An 18,113-nucleotide genomic window follows, 5' to 3' on the forward strand; every position below is an offset into this window, starting at 1 on the left:
ATAATCTATATACATCATTTGATCCTTAAAAATACATATTGATCAGCATTCTTTTAATTCAAGAACATGAATCCCTAGCATGTAACTCTGTTCTTCTTAGTGTAAATGTCATGTCAGTTGAGCATCTTTTCTATGTGGACTTTAAATAACAGCTGCTCTCTAACCTTAAAAAGGTCATTTCTCAGTTCATGCATACACTTTATCTAGTAACATTTAATTTTGTAAGTAAACTAAGTTGACAGTGAAAAATAGTGAACTATTTTTGTCTAGTGTGCTGTTTTCAGTTCAGCCCATTCCTGCCGTTTTTCATTTTTAACCCTCCATAAAGTCAGCAGATGCTCTGTGTCAGGGGTCTTCACTCACCGTCTATCCAACATCCTCTCCATGTGACTAGGTAACTTATCTGGACTTGGACACATAAATATGGGTTTTGAAATGATAGTGAAACCATTCTTACCCAATTCTGTGTGATGCTTTGCTTCAGTGAAACAACTCTTTTTCTGTTACTTACAGCTGATAATATTCAAATATTTTCTTTTTTACCAAGCCCTTTATCAAATATAAGCATAATCTTTGACCTATTTTTCTCTGTCTAGAACAAAGACAAATAGTCACACTAGTCTCCCATAACTTTATGAATTATTATTTACATCTTTGAACTTGCTCCATCACAATTTCCAAATAACACATGTCCCTCCAAGTTGGAATAGCATTCCAGGCCTGCATGGATCCAGTGGGCACAGATGGTGTTCTTAATGGTTAAAAGACTTAAATGTACTACTGAGAATCATGTGGCATTTTTACTTCAGAAATTCAAAGCAGTCATGTATATCTAGGAGCTTAAGTTCCATTTTGTAGCAGTGTCCTTTACTATCTGCTAATGAGATAATCCCTTATTTTAAAAACAATTATTCCTAGGATGACAAGAGCTGGGATAAATGAATACAAAATGAGAAAGTTTGCTGTGAATCTGGACGTTGCACCTGGGCAGTTTCTCTCAATGAACTGAGCTCCTTGAGTGATGGTGCACATTGGGTTAGTTGACACAGAAGCATTTGAGTTGCCTGCCAGGGAAAAGATCAACAGTGTCAGATATGGTACTTCCAAGATAATTTAATCCACATGTGTTTACCAAATGCCCACTAAATGCTTAGTATTCTGCTAAGTACCCTTCTTCATAAAGATACACAGGACTTTTTAGAGAGCCAAGAATTCATTATTAGATGAAGCAATAGTGAGTGTTGGGAGCCTTGAAGGTGGAAATGTGCTTGTTCCCATTTTGGGTATATATCCATTACCCAAATGAATGAATAGTACTGATAAAAATTATGATCACTTAGCACTGAGTATCCCAAGGTTACTAATGTTATCACCTAGAAAGATTTAAAACAACTATGACATTCTGTCTTGTTCTTTTGTTGACTTCACAGAGTGGCCTGGGATTTCCGATGGCTAGGAGGGCCTTGCTGTATTCCCACTGCCCTCTCGCAGGACTAGGGAACACTTGTGGCAAATATGGCTTCACTCAGCTACATACTCCGTAAATTTGGGGGAACAGGAAGCCACTGCAGCGTGTTTCAGCCTGTTCAGTAGGTATAGAAACTGATTCCATCCAGAATATATTAGAGTTTACTTCAGTGTATGTTAAATCTGTCATTTTCTAAGAACATCAGAATGCCCCTAAGCTGCTGGCCTTTGACAAGTGATTAGCTTGATGAATGCTTACTATTTTAAAAATCAGAGAAAATGTTAGACTCTTCAAAACAAAGTTTTAAATCTATTTTACATTTTACAATAGTTTTTTACTTAAAAAATACATTTCCCTCAAGAAATTGTGTTTTCAAATGAATATATAAAAATAAATTCCAAAATAGAATACTTACCACAAGTGAAATTCTGTCCATAGAACTCATTGACTACGAGAATCTCAGAGCAATATTTTTGGAATGTAAAATAGCCAAGGATTTTGAAAGGAATGGGCATTTCTTGTATGTTTCTTAAGAAAAAGCAAAAAGAAAGAAAGAAAAACTTCAGTAGGCTTTGGTAACAGTCCTACCAAATGAAAAGAAAGGCAACGCTTATATTTCCCAAAAGGAATGTACATAGGTTTTCGACTCTCATGATAAAAATTATGCTTACTACAAAAAGTTCAAACAACACTGAGAAGTATAGAGAAATACCACTGCCCAGAAATAACTGCTATTAACATTTTAGTGATATATGTAATACATATAGATATGACATTTTACGTAAATGGAATCAAAGTACTTATCCTCTTTCCTAACCGGCTTTTTCAAACAAACGTGTATCTCAGATAGCCTTTCAAGTCAGTAAGCATAGCACTGCATCATTTTAAATCACAGCTTGGTGGTCCACAATAGAAGAAACCTTAATGTAACACACCCCTGACAATGGACTGTATTTAATTTTATTGTTAGGCACCATTGATATAAACATAAAAGAAAATAACGTTAACGCATCACATTAGAGGAGGTTTGTGATTAAATAGACTTGAACATGTTAGAGTATGAAGTGAGAAGTGGACTGTAACACAAGGGATGGGGAGAACCAGCAGACACTCATTGTGAAACCTGTTTCAGGAGGAACCTCATGCCGGCCTTGTGCCCTTCTCGGTTCACTGTGTAGCTTCTATCAGTCAATAAACATGCATTAAATTCTTTCTGTTTGCAAGGCACTAATTCAGGGTGCTTAAGGAATTCAAAAGAAGTACCCTACCCTTAAGGACTCATAATGGAGTCAGGAGACATAGATTATATATCCTTAAGACTATAAAAATACACAGTGGTGAACCATTTGTGCTTAGAAAGTATAGAAAAACAGTACCAAGTGTCCACGATATTCTTGTATTTAGTATTTACGGTTTCACCACGTGATCCCCAAACTCCATGACTTTCAGTTATTGACAGTGTTCTGAGGTACGAAATTGACTTGGCCACACTGAGAGGTGGCTAATTGGAAAAGGCAGATGGGAGTCTGGGGAAGGGGAAGACCACTAGGACGGCAGAACAGTATGAGCACAGGCCTGTGCGGCTGGATGGGCCAGAAAGGCTCGAGCGGAGGGTCTGATCTGGGAGCAGTGGGAGGTGAGTTGAGAATGGCAGCTTGACCAGCTGTTTTCAGGGCCTTGTAGGGGCTTGCCATTGAAGCACCATGAAAACGATCACATGTCAATCAGTGTTTTAAGAGTATTAATGTGGCACCAGCAAGTAGGATGGACCAGAGTAAGGACAGAGGAGGAACAGCAAGAAAGGGAGCAGGCTACAGCAGCAGTGCAAGGGTGAGATGACAAAGGCCTGGGGCAGGATGGTGGCCAGGAGCAGACAGCTGCCCAGCTGGCTGGAGGGTGACGAGGTAGGAACTGTGTGTCTTTGTCCCGTACTGCACCCCACAGGGCAAACACAAAGGCCCCACGTGCATTTGTGATTTGACAGCGGGGAAGAAAACCAATGTGATCTGGTCACTGATCCAGTGTACAGGTAAGTCCAAGAAGAGAATAGTCATTCATTTATTTTGTGAATTTTTTTTGTGAAGTCGCTCAGTCGTGTCCAACTCTTAGCGACCCCATGGACTGCAGCCCACCAGGCTCCTCCCTCCATGGGATTCTCCAGGCAAGAATACTGGAGTGGGTTGCTATTTCCTTCTCCAGGGGATCTTTCCGACCCAGGAAATGAACCTGGGTCTCCCGCATTGCAGGCAGATGCTTTAACCTCTGAGCCACAGGGAAGCCCTCAGTCCAAATATTTTTTGCAAACCTAATTGGTCAAAGGCCTTGGGCCAGCCGCTGAGAGAAGCTGTAATGCTTCTCTCAAGGTGCTGACAGTCTATCTAAGGAAGACTGCAACATGAGCAGTGAGACCTAACAAAGGGGCCTGTCAGAGACAGCTTGTCCTGCCAAGGCAACGGCAGGCAGGCTTTATGCAGGCACAGAGGGGGATGAATTGATCAGTGAAAGACACAGGAGGAAAACCAGGCAGTGACACAGAAATCCTCACAATACATCCAAGAGGGAGGAACCACAGACCCAAATTTATTGACGTGGGACCTTCTGCAAGGGGGAGAAAAGCATGCATACCTTACCCTTTCACAACAGTATGAGCTTATTTAAAGATTACATAAAAGTCTAGCAAAATACACAACAAAATTTAACTCTGGGATGTGATACTTCAGGTAAATAACTTACTTAATATGTTTCTACATTGTGTATATTTTTTCCCCAAAGAACCTGCATTCTTTTGTAAGGAGAAAGAACAAAGCTATTTCCACTTGAGTTTAAAGGAAGACGGACCCAAAAGTGCAAATGTTGTAGGCAGTCAGTCAGAAAAGATGAGTTGAAGGAAAAATATAAACCCGATGACTGCGACGTTGATGTGGCCTTCAGGAGTAGTTTCACCCCAGTGATGGGAATGGAACCAGGTGAAGCCTTGGGATACTGAGGTTTTACAAAGAACCCAAGAGCATTTTGGTAATGTTGGCCACTGCCTCCCTCTTAAAAACAACCAATCCCTTCTTCCTATAAATCAGACATATAACGATTCAAATAAGAAAGAGGAAATGCTGCTGAAGGTTGGGTCCGTAACCTGCGGTCTTGATTTCATGCCACTGGGGTGACTGGATCCTGTGTATTTTTCATAGATGCAAACAAGCCACTTTAGCCACATAGGCCAATACAATGTCATGGTGTCACTGTACAGAAATATCTCCTTGACTGCCCAAAACCTAGCTCACTTTGCTTAATAATATCTCACCTTTTATAAGTCACTACAGTTCATGAAGTGTTTCCACACTGATGACCTCATTTGAGTCTCATGTTCCCTTGAGACAGAGGGGGCTGAGATCATTATCTCCATCTTAGAAACGAAACTAATTAAGATGGAAAAGTGACTTGCCAATGGTCACTTGGCAGCTGAGCGGTAGGAGGAAGACTCAGACTTCAGGGAGCCACATGCTTCCTGAGAGGCTCCTCACAGTGTGAGCAGAACACAGTCAAGTCTGAGCTTAGTTTTCTTACCTGAACATCAATTGCTCTGAGTTAAATAAGTAAACAAAGACATATGATTACATGTAATAGCTGCTCAGTAGCTTATTTGACTGGTTTTTAAGTCAAAGAAATAGCCGTCTTCACATTTTCTCAGGGACCCATAGTTTGCTTACTGGATCCAACTCACATCACCCACCAGGAGCCACTTTCACCCTCCTAAAATTTTCCACCCTTCTTGCTACTACTTTTTTAAAATATATGTATGTGTGCATGTGTATTTTTTTCTTGGTTATGAAATAATGCTTGCCCATTATAGAAAGTTCACAAAATAGAGGAAAATATAAAGAAAAAAATGAATGTCACCCAGAGATAACACTGTTAACATTTGGTGCATGTCCTTCTGGTCCTGATACTTTCTTCAGCAGTCTCTTAACCTTCTCTTACCTCTTTTCTTATCTGACTATTCTAACTTCCTTGAAATACCCAGGAATTGAGAGCTGGAATAGAAACTCAACAGTGCCAGGGGAAGAAATGGACTAAATGCATGCTGCTGCTGCTCAGTCGCTTCAGTCGTGTCCGACTCTGTGCGACCCCATAGACGGCAGCCCACCAGGCTCCCCCGTCCCTGGGATTCTCCATGCATGCTAGTTAGCCTGTAATAGGCTGCGCTTCTGGGCGATAGCTTGGCTTTTCTCCTTTTGCTGTAATGGCTTATGACATATGAATCATATTGATAACATACCTAAATCATCATTTCCTGAATCTCACTCTGAAGACCTTTTATTGAATAAACTGTAAACAGTTCAGAGTCTGAGCAATACTGATGAGTAAGCACTACAAACACTCTACTGTGAGGTGATAAGAGTATCACCACGCTCCTCTGGAATGCCTTACAATCATCATCCTTAGGTGATCATTAACATCAAACCACACCAGCCTAAACCTGTTGGTATTGTTAGATCTTACCTCACGAAGCCAGAGCCCATAAGCACCCCAGCAATGGAGAGCAGGGCCACCACGCTGTTGACCACATTTGGGTTTTGGATCACGCCAAGCAGCACAAGGCTCAGAAATTCACCAATTAAGTGGGGGGCCAAGAGAGCAACAGAGAAATATGCAAATCTGGCAGCCTCAGGGTATAAGGCCAGAGTCCTAGAAAAACATAAGGTCTTTAGTTCCTCTCCAAGGGTTATCATATAAGAAAAACTGCACAGTTGCCTTCTAGGAATAAATCCATGGTAGTTAATGAGTGGGAAGAGTCTGCAAGGCAAGCCAAACCCCCCTTTGAAAGGCCTTTTTGGAACAGGGCCATTTGAGGCCATTTTGTCCTGCTTACTGTACTGTTGGCCCCAAGTCAACTGAGCCCCCTTTTCCTGTTTTACAGCTCCTCAGCTCTCCCAGAAAAATACCAACACCTAGAGGATGGTCACAATTCGCTGCAGTGAGTACGGCTGAGGTGTCCAGGCTTCTCCATAAGCAGCCACATTCTGCCTGGCCCATGCTGCTCCCACCCTAATGCCAAGGACTCACAAAACCTGGTTCTCAGCCCCTCCGCTGGGCGCCTCATTCCTATATCCTGGGGTTATTGCCAGTACATTCTTGTCTTATTCTACCAAACCCTTCTACTGATTTGACCTTCATGTTCTTGTAAACAAGCTACGCTTATAACCCCTTATATTCCTTTCACCAAATAACATTTCCCTGGTGATAGCATGTGCTCAACAGCCCTCAGACATGGCTGCTCTTTCTTCCATTTGTAAAGTAAGGAGGAGGAGTTAGCATGTCTTAACATCCCTATGCCCTAACCAGTAATGCTGAAGAAGCTGAGGTTGAACAGTTCTATGAAGACCTACAAGACCTTTTAGAACTAACACCCAAAAAAAGATATCCTTTTCATTATAGGGGACTGGAATGCCAAAGTAGGAAGTCAAGACACACTTGGCTGCTGCTGCTGCTAAATCACTTCAGTCGTGTCCAACTCTGTGAGACCCCTTAGACAGAAGCCCACCAGGCTCCTCAACTCATGGGATTTTCCATTTGGAGTAACAGGCAAATTTGGCCTTGGAGTATGGAATAAAGCAGGGCAAAGGCTAATAGAGTTTTGCCAAGAAAACGCACTGGTCATAACAAACACTCTCTTCCAACAACACATGAGAAGACTCTACACATGGACATCACCAGATGGTCAACACTGAAATCATATTGATTATATTCTTTGTAGCCAAAGATGGAGAAGCTCTATACAGTCAGCAAAAGCAAGACCAGGAGCTGACTGTGGCTCAGATCATGAACTCCTTATTGCAGAATTCAGACTTAAATGGAAGAAAGTGGGGAAAACCACTAGACCATTCAGGAATGACCTGAATGAATCAAATCCCTTATGATTATACAGTGGAAGTGAGGAATAGATTTAAGGGACTAGATCTGATAGAGTGACTGATGAACTATGGACAGAGGTTCGTGACATTGTACAGGAGACAGGGATCAAGACCACCCCATGGAAAAGAAATGCAAAAAAGCAAAATGGCTGTCTGAGGAGGCCTTACAAATAACTGTTAAAGGAGAAGTGAAAAACAAAGGAGAAAAGGAAAGATATAAGCATCTGAATGCAGAGTTCCAAAGAATAGCAAGAAGAGATAAGAAAGCCTTCCTCAGCGATCAATGCAAAGAAATAGAGGAAAACAACAGAATGGGAAAGACTAGAGATCTCTTCAAGAAAATTAGAGATACCAAGGAAACATTTCATGCAAAGATGGGCTCGATAAAGGACAGAAATGGTATGGATCTAACAGAAGCAGAAGATATTAAGAAGAGGTGGCAAGAATACACATAAGAATGGTACAAAAAAGAGCTTCACAACCCAGATAATCATGGCGGTGTGATCACTCACCTAGAGCCAGACATCCTGGAATGTGAAGTCAAGTGGGCCTTAGGAAGCAGCACTATGAACAAAGCCAGTGGAGGTGATGGAATTCCAGTTGAGCTATTTCAAATCCTAAAGATGATACTGTGAAAGTGCTGCACTCAATATGCCAGCAAATTTGGAACACTCAGCAGTGGCCACAGGACTGGAAAAGGTCAGTTTTCATTCCAATCCCAAAGAAAGGCAATGCCAAAGAATGCTCAAACTACCGCACAATTGCACTCATCTCACACGCTAGTAAAGTAATGCTCAAAATTCTCTGAGCCAGGCTTCAGCAGTACATGAACCATGAACTTCCAGATGTTCAAGCTGGTTTTAGAAAAGGCAGAGGAACCAGAGATCAAATTGCCAACATCCGCTGAATCATGGAAAAAGCAAGAGAGTTCCAGAAAAACATCTATGTCTGCTTCATTGACTATGCCAAAGTCTTTGACTGTGTGGATCACAATAAACTGTGGAAAATTCTTCAAGAGATGGGAAACCCAGACCACCTGAGCTGCCTCTTGAGAAACCTATATGCAGGTCAGGAAGCAACAGTTAGAACTGGACATGGAACAAGAGACTGGTTCCAAATAGGAAAAGGAGTATGTCAAGGCTGTATACTGTCACCCTGCTTATTTAACTTATATGCAGAGTACATCATGAGAAATGCTGGGCTGGAAGAAGCACAAGCTGGAATCAAGATTGCCAGGAGAAATATCAATAACCTCAGATATGCAGATGACACCACCCTTATGGCAGAAAGTGAAGAGGAACTAAAAAGCCTCTTGATGAAAGTGAAAGAGGAGAGTGAAAAAGTTGGCTTAAAGCTCAACATTCAGAAAACGAAGATCATGGCACCTGGTCCCATCACTTCATGGGAAATAGATGGGGAAACAGTGGAAACAGTGACAGACTTTATTTTGGGGGGCTCAAAATCACTGCAGATGGTGACTGCAGCCATGTAATTAAAAGACGCTTGCTCCTTGGAAGAAAAGTTATGAACAACCTAGATAGTATATTGAAAAGCAGAGATATTACTTTCCCAACAGAGGTCCATCTAGTCAAGGCTATGGTTTTTCCAGTGGTCATGTATGGATGTGAGAGTTGGACTGTGAAGAAAGCTTAGTGCCAAAGAATTGATGCTTTTGAATTGTGGTGTTGGAGAAGACTCTTGAGAGTCCCTTGGACAGCAAGGAGATCCAACCAATCCATCCTAAAGGAGATCAGTCCTGGGTTTTCCTTAGAAGGACTGATGCTGAAGCTGAAACTCCAATACTTTGGCCACCTCATGCGAAGAGTTGACTCATTGGAAAAGACCCTGATGCTGGGAGGGGTTGGGGGCAGGAGGAGAAGGGGACGACAGAGGATGAGATGGCTGGATGGCATCACTGACTTGATGGACATGAGTTTAGGTGAACTCGGAGAGTTGGTGATGGACAGGGAGGCCTGGTGTGCTGTGATTCATGGGGTCGCAAAGAGTCAGACACGACTGAGCAACTGAACTGAACATCCACACCTCCCTACCACTCTTCAAGGTCATCTGCCTTTCCTCCTATAGAAATCATGAAGTTTGCTTATACTATCACTTTTATGCCCCTTTTAAGGCACTGCCTCACCTTTCATGCTTTCATAGCTTCTGGATCAGGGTCAGTTTTGCACTCCTGTCCATTATTATTATCCTCAAGGTCTTTAATCTTGATAATTCATCAACATCAGTGCCTCCTAATTACATAACCTCATCAATTACATTGACTCCACACATTTAATCTTGATCACTCACCAGGTCTTATATTTAAATGTTACTTGTTACTTAAAACTGTTCTATGTTAACCTGATTTCCCTGTTTCTGGCCTAATCTGGAAACTTGATCTGTGAACTATCCAATTTTTCTATAGTTTCATCTACTCTCAATCTAGTGGTTTTTCTCAATGGTCTTACTTAACATGTCATAAAATAACCATTCCTTGAGTCTGCTAACCTTTTAAGCAACTTCCCCCTCTTCATTCTATCCTATACCAGCAAGCTTCTCAAACAGCATCTCCTTCCATCTCACTCCTTCTTCTCTTGTAAGCCTGCCTTGCACCCCCACCACTCTGCTAAAGCTCTTTTTAGGAAGAGCACCAACACCTCCTTAATCTTATGATACGCCCCCTTGAACATCTGCAGCACTGTCAGATTTATTATATGCCCTTGAAACTCTCTCCTCTCTTGGTGTCTCTGATGCTACCTGATCCAGCTTCTCCTTCCACCTCTGACCACCTCTCTGCCTCTCTCACTGAGTCACTTGCCTCTTCCCACTCTCTGAATGTTCTTAAGATATTATACTGAGTGCTTCCTCCCTTTCTAACATTCTCTCCTAAAGAATCCATTTCCAGGTCTTGACTCTTACTCCTCTCGCCTTTTTTTTCCTACACCAATCTGTCACTCAGACCTCAGACTGACATCTCCAGTTGGGTGTCCTGTAGCATCTCAGATGTAGCAGTGTGTTCAAAACCAAGTCAATTCTCTTTCCTGGCAAACTCGATAAGGAGGTTGTCACCTTCCCATGGTCCCAGGCTGAAAATGTGGCTAAAATGCAGGCATCATCTATGATTTTATTTCCCCCCCAACAAATCCATTTCATTTGAGTTCATTCAATTCTACTTTCCCAACATCTCAAAGTGACCCCCCCCCACTTTCCGTTGCCACTGATACTCTCCTTACCAGGGCCTCTGCCTTCCCAGAGAGTTGCCGCGGCTCCTCACTGGGCTGGCCAGTGCCGCTGCCCTAGCTCCAATCTGCAACCAAAGTGATGTGGACCTCAGCCTCCTGAGTCAGCCAGATGTGAGTCACTCCCTGAGGTCTGAAATCCTCCACTATGTCCCAGTATCTCATCCGCCTCAGCCCCTCGCCTGGCATCCAGCACCTCGCCAGCAGGCTCCAGGGTCATCAGTCATATTTTCCACTACTCCTTCCAACTCTCCTTTGCCCACAGCACAGCTGAACCTTTTCTCTGAAAAGGTCTCATGTGTTTTTGCTTCTAAACTTATGCTCCTTCTCTCTCTTCCCCTGGAATACCCTTGCTCCTTTTCCATCTGTTCAAATGTTGCTCATCTCTCAAGTTCTCCTTTATAAAGCCTCCAAGAGGCCCTCTCCTTGCCCAACCAAATGGACCCTTGGTCTCCTTTGGGTAATTGCCTAGGATAATGATGGGGAAGAGACATATCCCATTGGTGCCTCAGCTTCCTCATCTTCAAACAAGAATAATGAATAATGCCATCTTTACAGAATGGTGACCAGGATTACATGAAATGATATATTTAAACTTCTTAGTGCCTGACATAAAGCAAGCACTAAATGTGTTAGTCATTATTATTGTCATTATATGCCTCAACACAGTGGTTTTTTATAATAATATTTTATTAACATTGCTTATATTAATCTTACACTTTCTTGAATTAAAGTCATGTGAAGATTTGCTTATGTCCACAGTCCATCATCTGAAACACTTTAGGGGCAGATGTGTTTTAGAATGCGGCAATTTACAGATTTGCGGAAGGTGTCATACTGCATAGACCATGCTTGCCAAAGTGAGGTTCAGGATTTCACCTGCATTCAAGCACATTAGTATTTCCACAAAACAGAAGGGTTACTGTTAGGAAAGTACAAAGAACCTCATGTTGGTTCCGATCAGATTTTGCTACTGAGTGAGTTCAGGTCTGATATGCTGCTAAGAGTCAGAAAAAACTCCAGCTTTCAGTCCCCACAGAGAGTCAGACGTGACCGAGGACGCACACGTGGGTTGGGCCTGTAGTTTACATCACAGATCAGAGATTCAGCATGTTCCTGAGTGCCAGAGGATAAAGAGGCTTCCTCAGGACCAGCAAGGAGGGCCACGCGGTCCCTGGCACGCCCTCAGCTGTGAGAGGCCACCCTCCTGCTCACCAGAACAATCATGCATTGCCTCTGTCACTCCCCAGGTTGACACCAACATCTAAGAGTCTGCAGCAAGCCTTTCCAACTCCTCACCTTAGAGCTCAAACTAACCAGGCTGTTGGTTACCTTCTACCTGTATTTCACTCGATTCATCATAATTTTTCACATGGCATATCATGAGCACAGCATAGGAATTCAGCGGCCTGAAGACAGTGTCTCCAGGACCGCCTGAAGCCCTCTCTCGGGATGACAAGCTGGGCGCCTTTCACTGCTGGAGTCACAGAATACCACGTGATTCCCCCATCTTAGGGGAAAGCCACAGGGATTAAGGAGGATACATCTCTCTCTCACACCAAATCAACAAATGACTCTACATACTTTCGGATTATATCTGTTAAAAGTTCTATGAAATAAAAAGCATCATCTACAAACCATCCATCAAAAGCATCAGGGATGCTTCGTGGTTTTTCAAAGCCTTCTCCCCACAGTCACTCTTGATTCCTCAAGCCCCCATCACCCCCAACCAACTGTGATGCCCCAGGTCGGTCATTGAAACCTCAGGCAGCATTGCTGCTCCAGCTTACAGTGGCCTGGGTGGCCTGGTCCCAGCTACTCCCGAGCCCTCTGCTTGGTTCAGTGAATGTGTGACAGGCTATTCCCTGGTATGTGTAGCCTTACTGGTCTGCTCTCAGACCCCATGTGGCCCCCAGAGGAGTTCTTGTATTTGCCCTGAAGGATGGAACGTTGTACAAGACTTTAGTGGGCAAAGACAGACCCTGCAGAGTGGAGAGCGGTTTATCCTTGGCCTCTTGCTCCACTGGTCCCACTGGCCATGGGAGGGGGAGAACTGAAGGCCTCTGGACAGCCTCTTCCTTACCAGTAGCACACACCGCAGCATATGAGGGTGGCGAAGACGCTGAAGGGAAGCACGTGCAGCATGTAGGCCAGCAGCATCTGCCACTTGTGGTACAGGCCATCCTGGCTCTCCTGGTCACTGACGGCACGCAGCACAGGAACTGGGCACAGAAGGCAGGTTTCAGAAGAGCCGGTCACCACACAGCTGGTGGGGCAGGGGTGGAAGGGCAGGGGGTGGTGCTAGCCCAGGCTGAACTTGAGGTCTATCAGCACTGGGTGGTGAGGACCAGCTGGAGCCCCCCAGTGATGGAGAGAAGGGACTGCCATCCATAGAACTATGGACACCCCTCCCCCCCCGGAAACATACATTCTACCTGAACTATAGTAGGACTACAGTAAGGTCATTTATTTCCATGTCTCTAAAGTGGAGGAGGGGTGTCACCAATTCAAGAATACACATGCAAAAGAGATACAAAGGAGTGGCGTGAGGCCCTGTGTCCTCTTTTTGTGCAGGGCCTTAGCACTGAACATCAGGCTAGGTATTGCTTCTGGACTCCCACTGAGTTTGAAAACCATATGCTGGCTGTCCTAAATAAGGCTCCACAAAGAACGTTAACAGAGCAAAGTTGACCAGGCATCCGGGCCCCAGTGAGCTGCGCCTCCTCATGGCTAAGATAGGATACCAGGGCTGATCTTCTAAAACCACCACCATCAGCTGCCCCATCAGCTCCTCATAACTTCCTGTTTCACCTGGATCCTCAGAAAGCCTCAAGGAGATCCATGTGGTGACCCAATTCTCACTGCTGCTGCTGCTAAGTTGCCTCAGTCGTATCCAACTCTGCAACCCCATAGATGGCAGCCCACCAGGCTCCCCCGTCCCTGGGATTCTCCAGGCAAGAACACTGGAGTGGGTTGCTATTTCCTTCTCCAATGCATGAAAGTGAAAAGTCAAAGTGAAGTCACTCAGTTGTGTCCGACTCTTAGCTACCTCATGGACTGCAGCCTACCAGGCTCCTCCATCCACAGGATTTTCCAGGCAAGAGTACTGGAGTGGGGTGCCACTGCCTTCTCCAAATTCTCACTGAGGTGTTAGCAATTCACAAGTTACCTTTTCCCAGAGAAAGAACCTGGAGAGGGCCAGGTTGGCTCAGAGGAATACCCTTATATTGGTGCAGTCTCGCAAAGTGTCAGCTGGAGAAAGGAGATATTCAGGGAGAGAGAAGCCCCTACCCTCACTCTGGGGGCACACCTCCTGGGCAAGGCACTCACACAGGGTCACAGCGTTGAGCATGCCTGTGTATGGCATGGCACCCACAAACTGGTACAGGAGACCCACACGATCCTGGATGGCACCCTTCAGCACATCCTTCCCGAGCCGTAGAAGGAAGAAAATGACGAACAGACCCATGATCAGATTCTGAGTGAGACGCATCGTCACCGCCAGCTTATTTCTCAGTAAGTTTCTCATCACTCTCCTAAAAGCCAAACAACCCCATTTCAATTGCTTTTCTTTTATGAGTGGATGTCTATCCATCTAAAATGGGGTGAGGCTCTTACCTCAAGAGAACACACAGTTTAGAAAGGGCTCCAGGAGAATCTCTGGTTTTGAAAGGAATCTTTGGTAATGTTTTCAGATGCTTTGTTCTTTCAATAGCCTCCAAGGTTTTGTGATACATTGCTGATTCTTTGTAGGCAAATTCAATCATCTGGACTCTCTTGTAGGTTTCTATTTCTCGTTCTTTGCTTTGGGTATCCACTGATGTCAGGTCCACTGAAATTTTTTTGCCACACAAAAAACACATGTGCTTTTAAATGCATATATATATATACACACAATGGCTAATATATGTTTCATCATTGATTTAGGAGTTCTAGCCATAATACTTCATCTCATCAAAATAATACCTGTTATTAATGCCCACCTATAAAAATCTTTTTCAGTATTTTAAAGCTATCAGCAGGGCCATGAGGATCCCCATAAGCCTGTCTGGGAGAATCCAGAAGTTCACCATTTCAAGAGAGATCCCCCATCTCATTCTGACAGGTCATCTATGGCAAGTTAATTGACTCAGCCAAATTAATATTCTGAAGAGTAAAAACACCAGAACAAAAGCAGAAATAAAATCCACTTTACCGGTGTCATTTAAGCAGGAAGCTTAGATGAGAAGGTTTTAAAAACATTTATGATCAGGAATGTGAAAGAAAAACTTACTATAAAAATCAAAAGGGTTTGAATGTTCAGGACAAGGGTAACCACAGCCATTGAAGAAATCAAGCATTTCCACCGGTGTCCCACAGAAAACCAGCTCTCCGCAGCTCAGGATGGCGATTTTGTCAAAGAGCTGATCGAACGACAGACAGTCTCAGTGTGTGATCAGCTAACTTCATCCTTACGGAAAACAAGTCTCAAGCAGTCAGTCCTTCGAGCGTCTCAGCCATTCATGAGTACTCTTACTGCGGCCATCGGAGCCACTCAAAACACATCCCCACTCTTTCCACCCTGGCTTGCCACTGTGGATCCTGCAGCCTCCCAGCTTGCACCCAGCATCATGTCTAGGATAGAAAGCAACTCATGGACCTGGTCAGACAACCAGGGTTTGAGTCCCAACCGTGCCCCTAAGTGAGAGACCTTGGACAAAGTTTTTTTAAAATCTCAGATCTTTATCTATAAAAGTCAAATAATAGCTCCCTGAAAGGATCCTGAGAGATTAAGGTGAGATTTCTGGATAGGAAATCTATATGATTTAGAGGAAAAACACAGACTTAAAAGCCAACTATTAGTAGAACGTGAAGGCCAATTCCAGCTTTTTATTAACTGTGATGTTGGCTCCATTATGTATCATTTCTAAGTCTCACTCTTTCCCTCTGTAAACTGAAAATGCTGGTATCCACCTCAAAGCGTTGTGGTGTGGATTAAATGAGCTAGTGCATAGAAGCTGTCTGGAACATGGTAGTTGTTTCAGCACCTTATGGTAGGTGCTGAAAGAACTAAGTTTCCAACCTCTGCCCTTCCCAAATCCAGAGCTATTGGCTTCAACTGCTCTGGTTTAGGTAGATCCCTGCTTCCCAGTGACAGTAGTGGTAAAGAACCTGCCTGCCAATGAAGGTAGATGTAAGAGACGCGGGTTCGATCCCTGGGGTGGGAAGATCTCCTGGAGGAGGGCATGGCCACACACTCCAGTATTCTTGCCTGGAGAATCCCATGGACAGAGGAGCCTGGCGGGCTACAGTCCACGGGGTTGCAAAGAGTCGACATGACTGAAGTGACTCAGCGCACCTGCATGCAGGTAGATCTCAGCCCAGCACACATATACCCACCCGTGGCGAGTTGAGCTGCAACAAGAGACACTGCCCTCACCTGGAAGAGCTCAGAGCGGGGCTGGTGGATGGTGAGAATCACGATGCGGTCCCTGCGAGCCAGCTCTGCTAGGAGGACGACGATCTGATTTGCAGTCATGCAGTCCAGACCGGTGGTTGGCTCATCAAACAGCATGACCTCTGCAGGCAAAGAAAGGCCAAACATCTGAGTCACTGCCAAGCCTGCACTCTGTGCTCTAGATTCAGAAAGTTGAATAGTTTCTTACTGAGCTGTCTTGTCCAACCCAGACAAATGCAGCCAGAGCCCAAGAGAAAACAACTGATCTGGGAGGGCCCAACTCCTAACTCCTGAGCACATTTCAGCCTCAGTCCTTGCGGGGACAAGGCAGCAACCACATCAGTCCTCTCACCTGGCACTATGGACCATTTTGGCTTCATCTGAGGTTAGGGTATCCCAGAAACCACAGACGGCAGCCCACCAGGCTCCCCCGTCCCTGGGATTCTCCAGGCAAGAACACTGGAGTGGGTTGCCATTTCCTTCTCCAATGCATGAAAGGGAAAAGTGAAAGTGAAGTCACTCAGTCCTGTCTGACTTTTAACGACCCCATCCATAGACTGCAGCCTACCAGGCTCCTCCGTCCATGGGATTTTCCAGACAAGAGTACTGGAGTGGGGTGCTATTGCCTTCTCTGAAAGGCTGAGAAGAGGCTGGTTAAAAGGATACAATCTCAAAATTATAGTAAGTGAAGTAAGTCAGAGGAAGACAGATACTACGTGGTATCACTTATACATGGAATTTAAAATATGACACAAATGCACTAATCTACAAAACAGACCCACAGATATAGACCGGTGGTTGCCAAGGGGGAGGGGATGTCGGAAGCGATGGACTGGGAGTTTGGGATTAGCAGATGCGAAGTATTATATATACATGGATAAACAACAAGGTCTACCTGTATAATACAGGGAACTATGTTCAATATCCTGTGAGAAATCATAATGGAAAAGAATACAAAGAAGAATGTACATATGTAATACTGAACCATTTTCAGGTATAGCATAAATTAACATTGTAAAGCAACTATACTTGAATAAAATAAATTTTAAAAAAGACACAATCTCACTTCGTGTCTAGCACTTCCCAATACCAACTGGGTTTTCGCACTGCAAAAAAACTCTGACCCATGAAACAAAGTCCAAGATGGGGCAGGGAATTGAGTTCTTTAGAGGGTTTAATTGTAGCTTATTTCTACCCAAGAAGTATGGGGGCTCTTAAGAACGTCCCTCTTATTTGCTCTGAAGAGCAGGCAGTCTTGATCTACCCCAGTGTAGAGAAAGTATGCAGATCTATTATATCTTCTTCCAAGGGTACAGAAGTGACAAAGTTTCCCCAGGTATTGGGGGAAATGACCAAGGCAGGAAGGGAAGACGGCCACCTCATCTTGGTGGCCCTTCCTCCAGTACACATACTTTCTCATATACCACTCAAAGTTCTATTTTAATTCCTACCATTTCATAAATACTTCTAGTCATACCCAAACTCACTGCCTCTCCAGAGCAGACACAATGGCACTACCCTAGTAAGAAGTGAGGATGCATAGGGCAGGGTCCATATTCAAAGACCTTAACTGAACATCAACACAGAAGCAGTGCTTCCAAGTCTATGAGCTGTTTTATACTTGGATGATGGAATCACCTTAGGAACTATATAGTATTTCCAAAGAAACTGGCTCCCCAGTTTGAAAACCTCAGTGGCTTCAGTTCAACACAACCCACTTTCCAAATGGAGACTTGTGAAGAAAGGGCTGAAAATGTCTGTAGACATGTGGAAGAGGCCAGGCAGCAGCCAGTAGCAGTTCTGGGTCCCACTTACTGGGATCCTGGAGGAGCTGGGCTGCAATGGAGACCCGGCGCCTCTCGCCATGGGAAATTCCCCCAAAGCTGTAGTTGCCAATCAGTTGATCTGCCACGTGGCTCAAACTCAGCTCCGTCATGACTGCCTCTACCTGTAAGACACAACATCCAGGAAGGCTGGTCACTGCAGGGTTGCTGTTCCAATTCATAGGCTGAGGATGGCAGGGGAGGGGCAACACACTTCTGTTGAGTACTTGGGCCACTTTT

The 18,113-nt window shown here is 44.2% G+C and overlaps 1 protein-coding gene across 1 annotated transcript in view; it reads right to left on the reverse strand.

Annotated features, from left to right (window-relative positions):
* Positions 558 to 18,113, reverse strand: part of ABCG5 (ATP binding cassette subfamily G member 5) — a 32,950-nt gene continuing 15,394 nt past the window's right edge. Inside the window, exons 5-13 of the mRNA XM_005686547.3 lie at positions 17,866 to 17,998; positions 16,033 to 16,172; positions 14,887 to 15,016; positions 14,232 to 14,445; positions 13,944 to 14,149; positions 12,697 to 12,835; positions 5,966 to 6,151; positions 1,884 to 1,996; positions 558 to 1,064 (exon numbers count right to left, since the gene is read on the reverse strand). Of these exons, the coding sequence (XP_005686604.1) occupies positions 871 to 1,064; positions 1,884 to 1,996; positions 5,966 to 6,151; positions 12,697 to 12,835; positions 13,944 to 14,149; positions 14,232 to 14,445; positions 14,887 to 15,016; positions 16,033 to 16,172; positions 17,866 to 17,998 (1,455 nt within the window). The 3' untranslated portion in view covers positions 558 to 870. The remainder of the gene's footprint in view (positions 1,065 to 1,883; positions 1,997 to 5,965; positions 6,152 to 12,696; positions 12,836 to 13,943; positions 14,150 to 14,231; positions 14,446 to 14,886; positions 15,017 to 16,032; positions 16,173 to 17,865; positions 17,999 to 18,113) is intronic.

Source organism: Capra hircus, chromosome 11 (assembly GCF_001704415.2).
Source record: "Capra hircus breed San Clemente chromosome 11, ASM170441v1, whole genome shotgun sequence".
Taxonomy (NCBI): Eukaryota; Metazoa; Chordata; class Mammalia; order Artiodactyla; family Bovidae; genus Capra; species Capra hircus.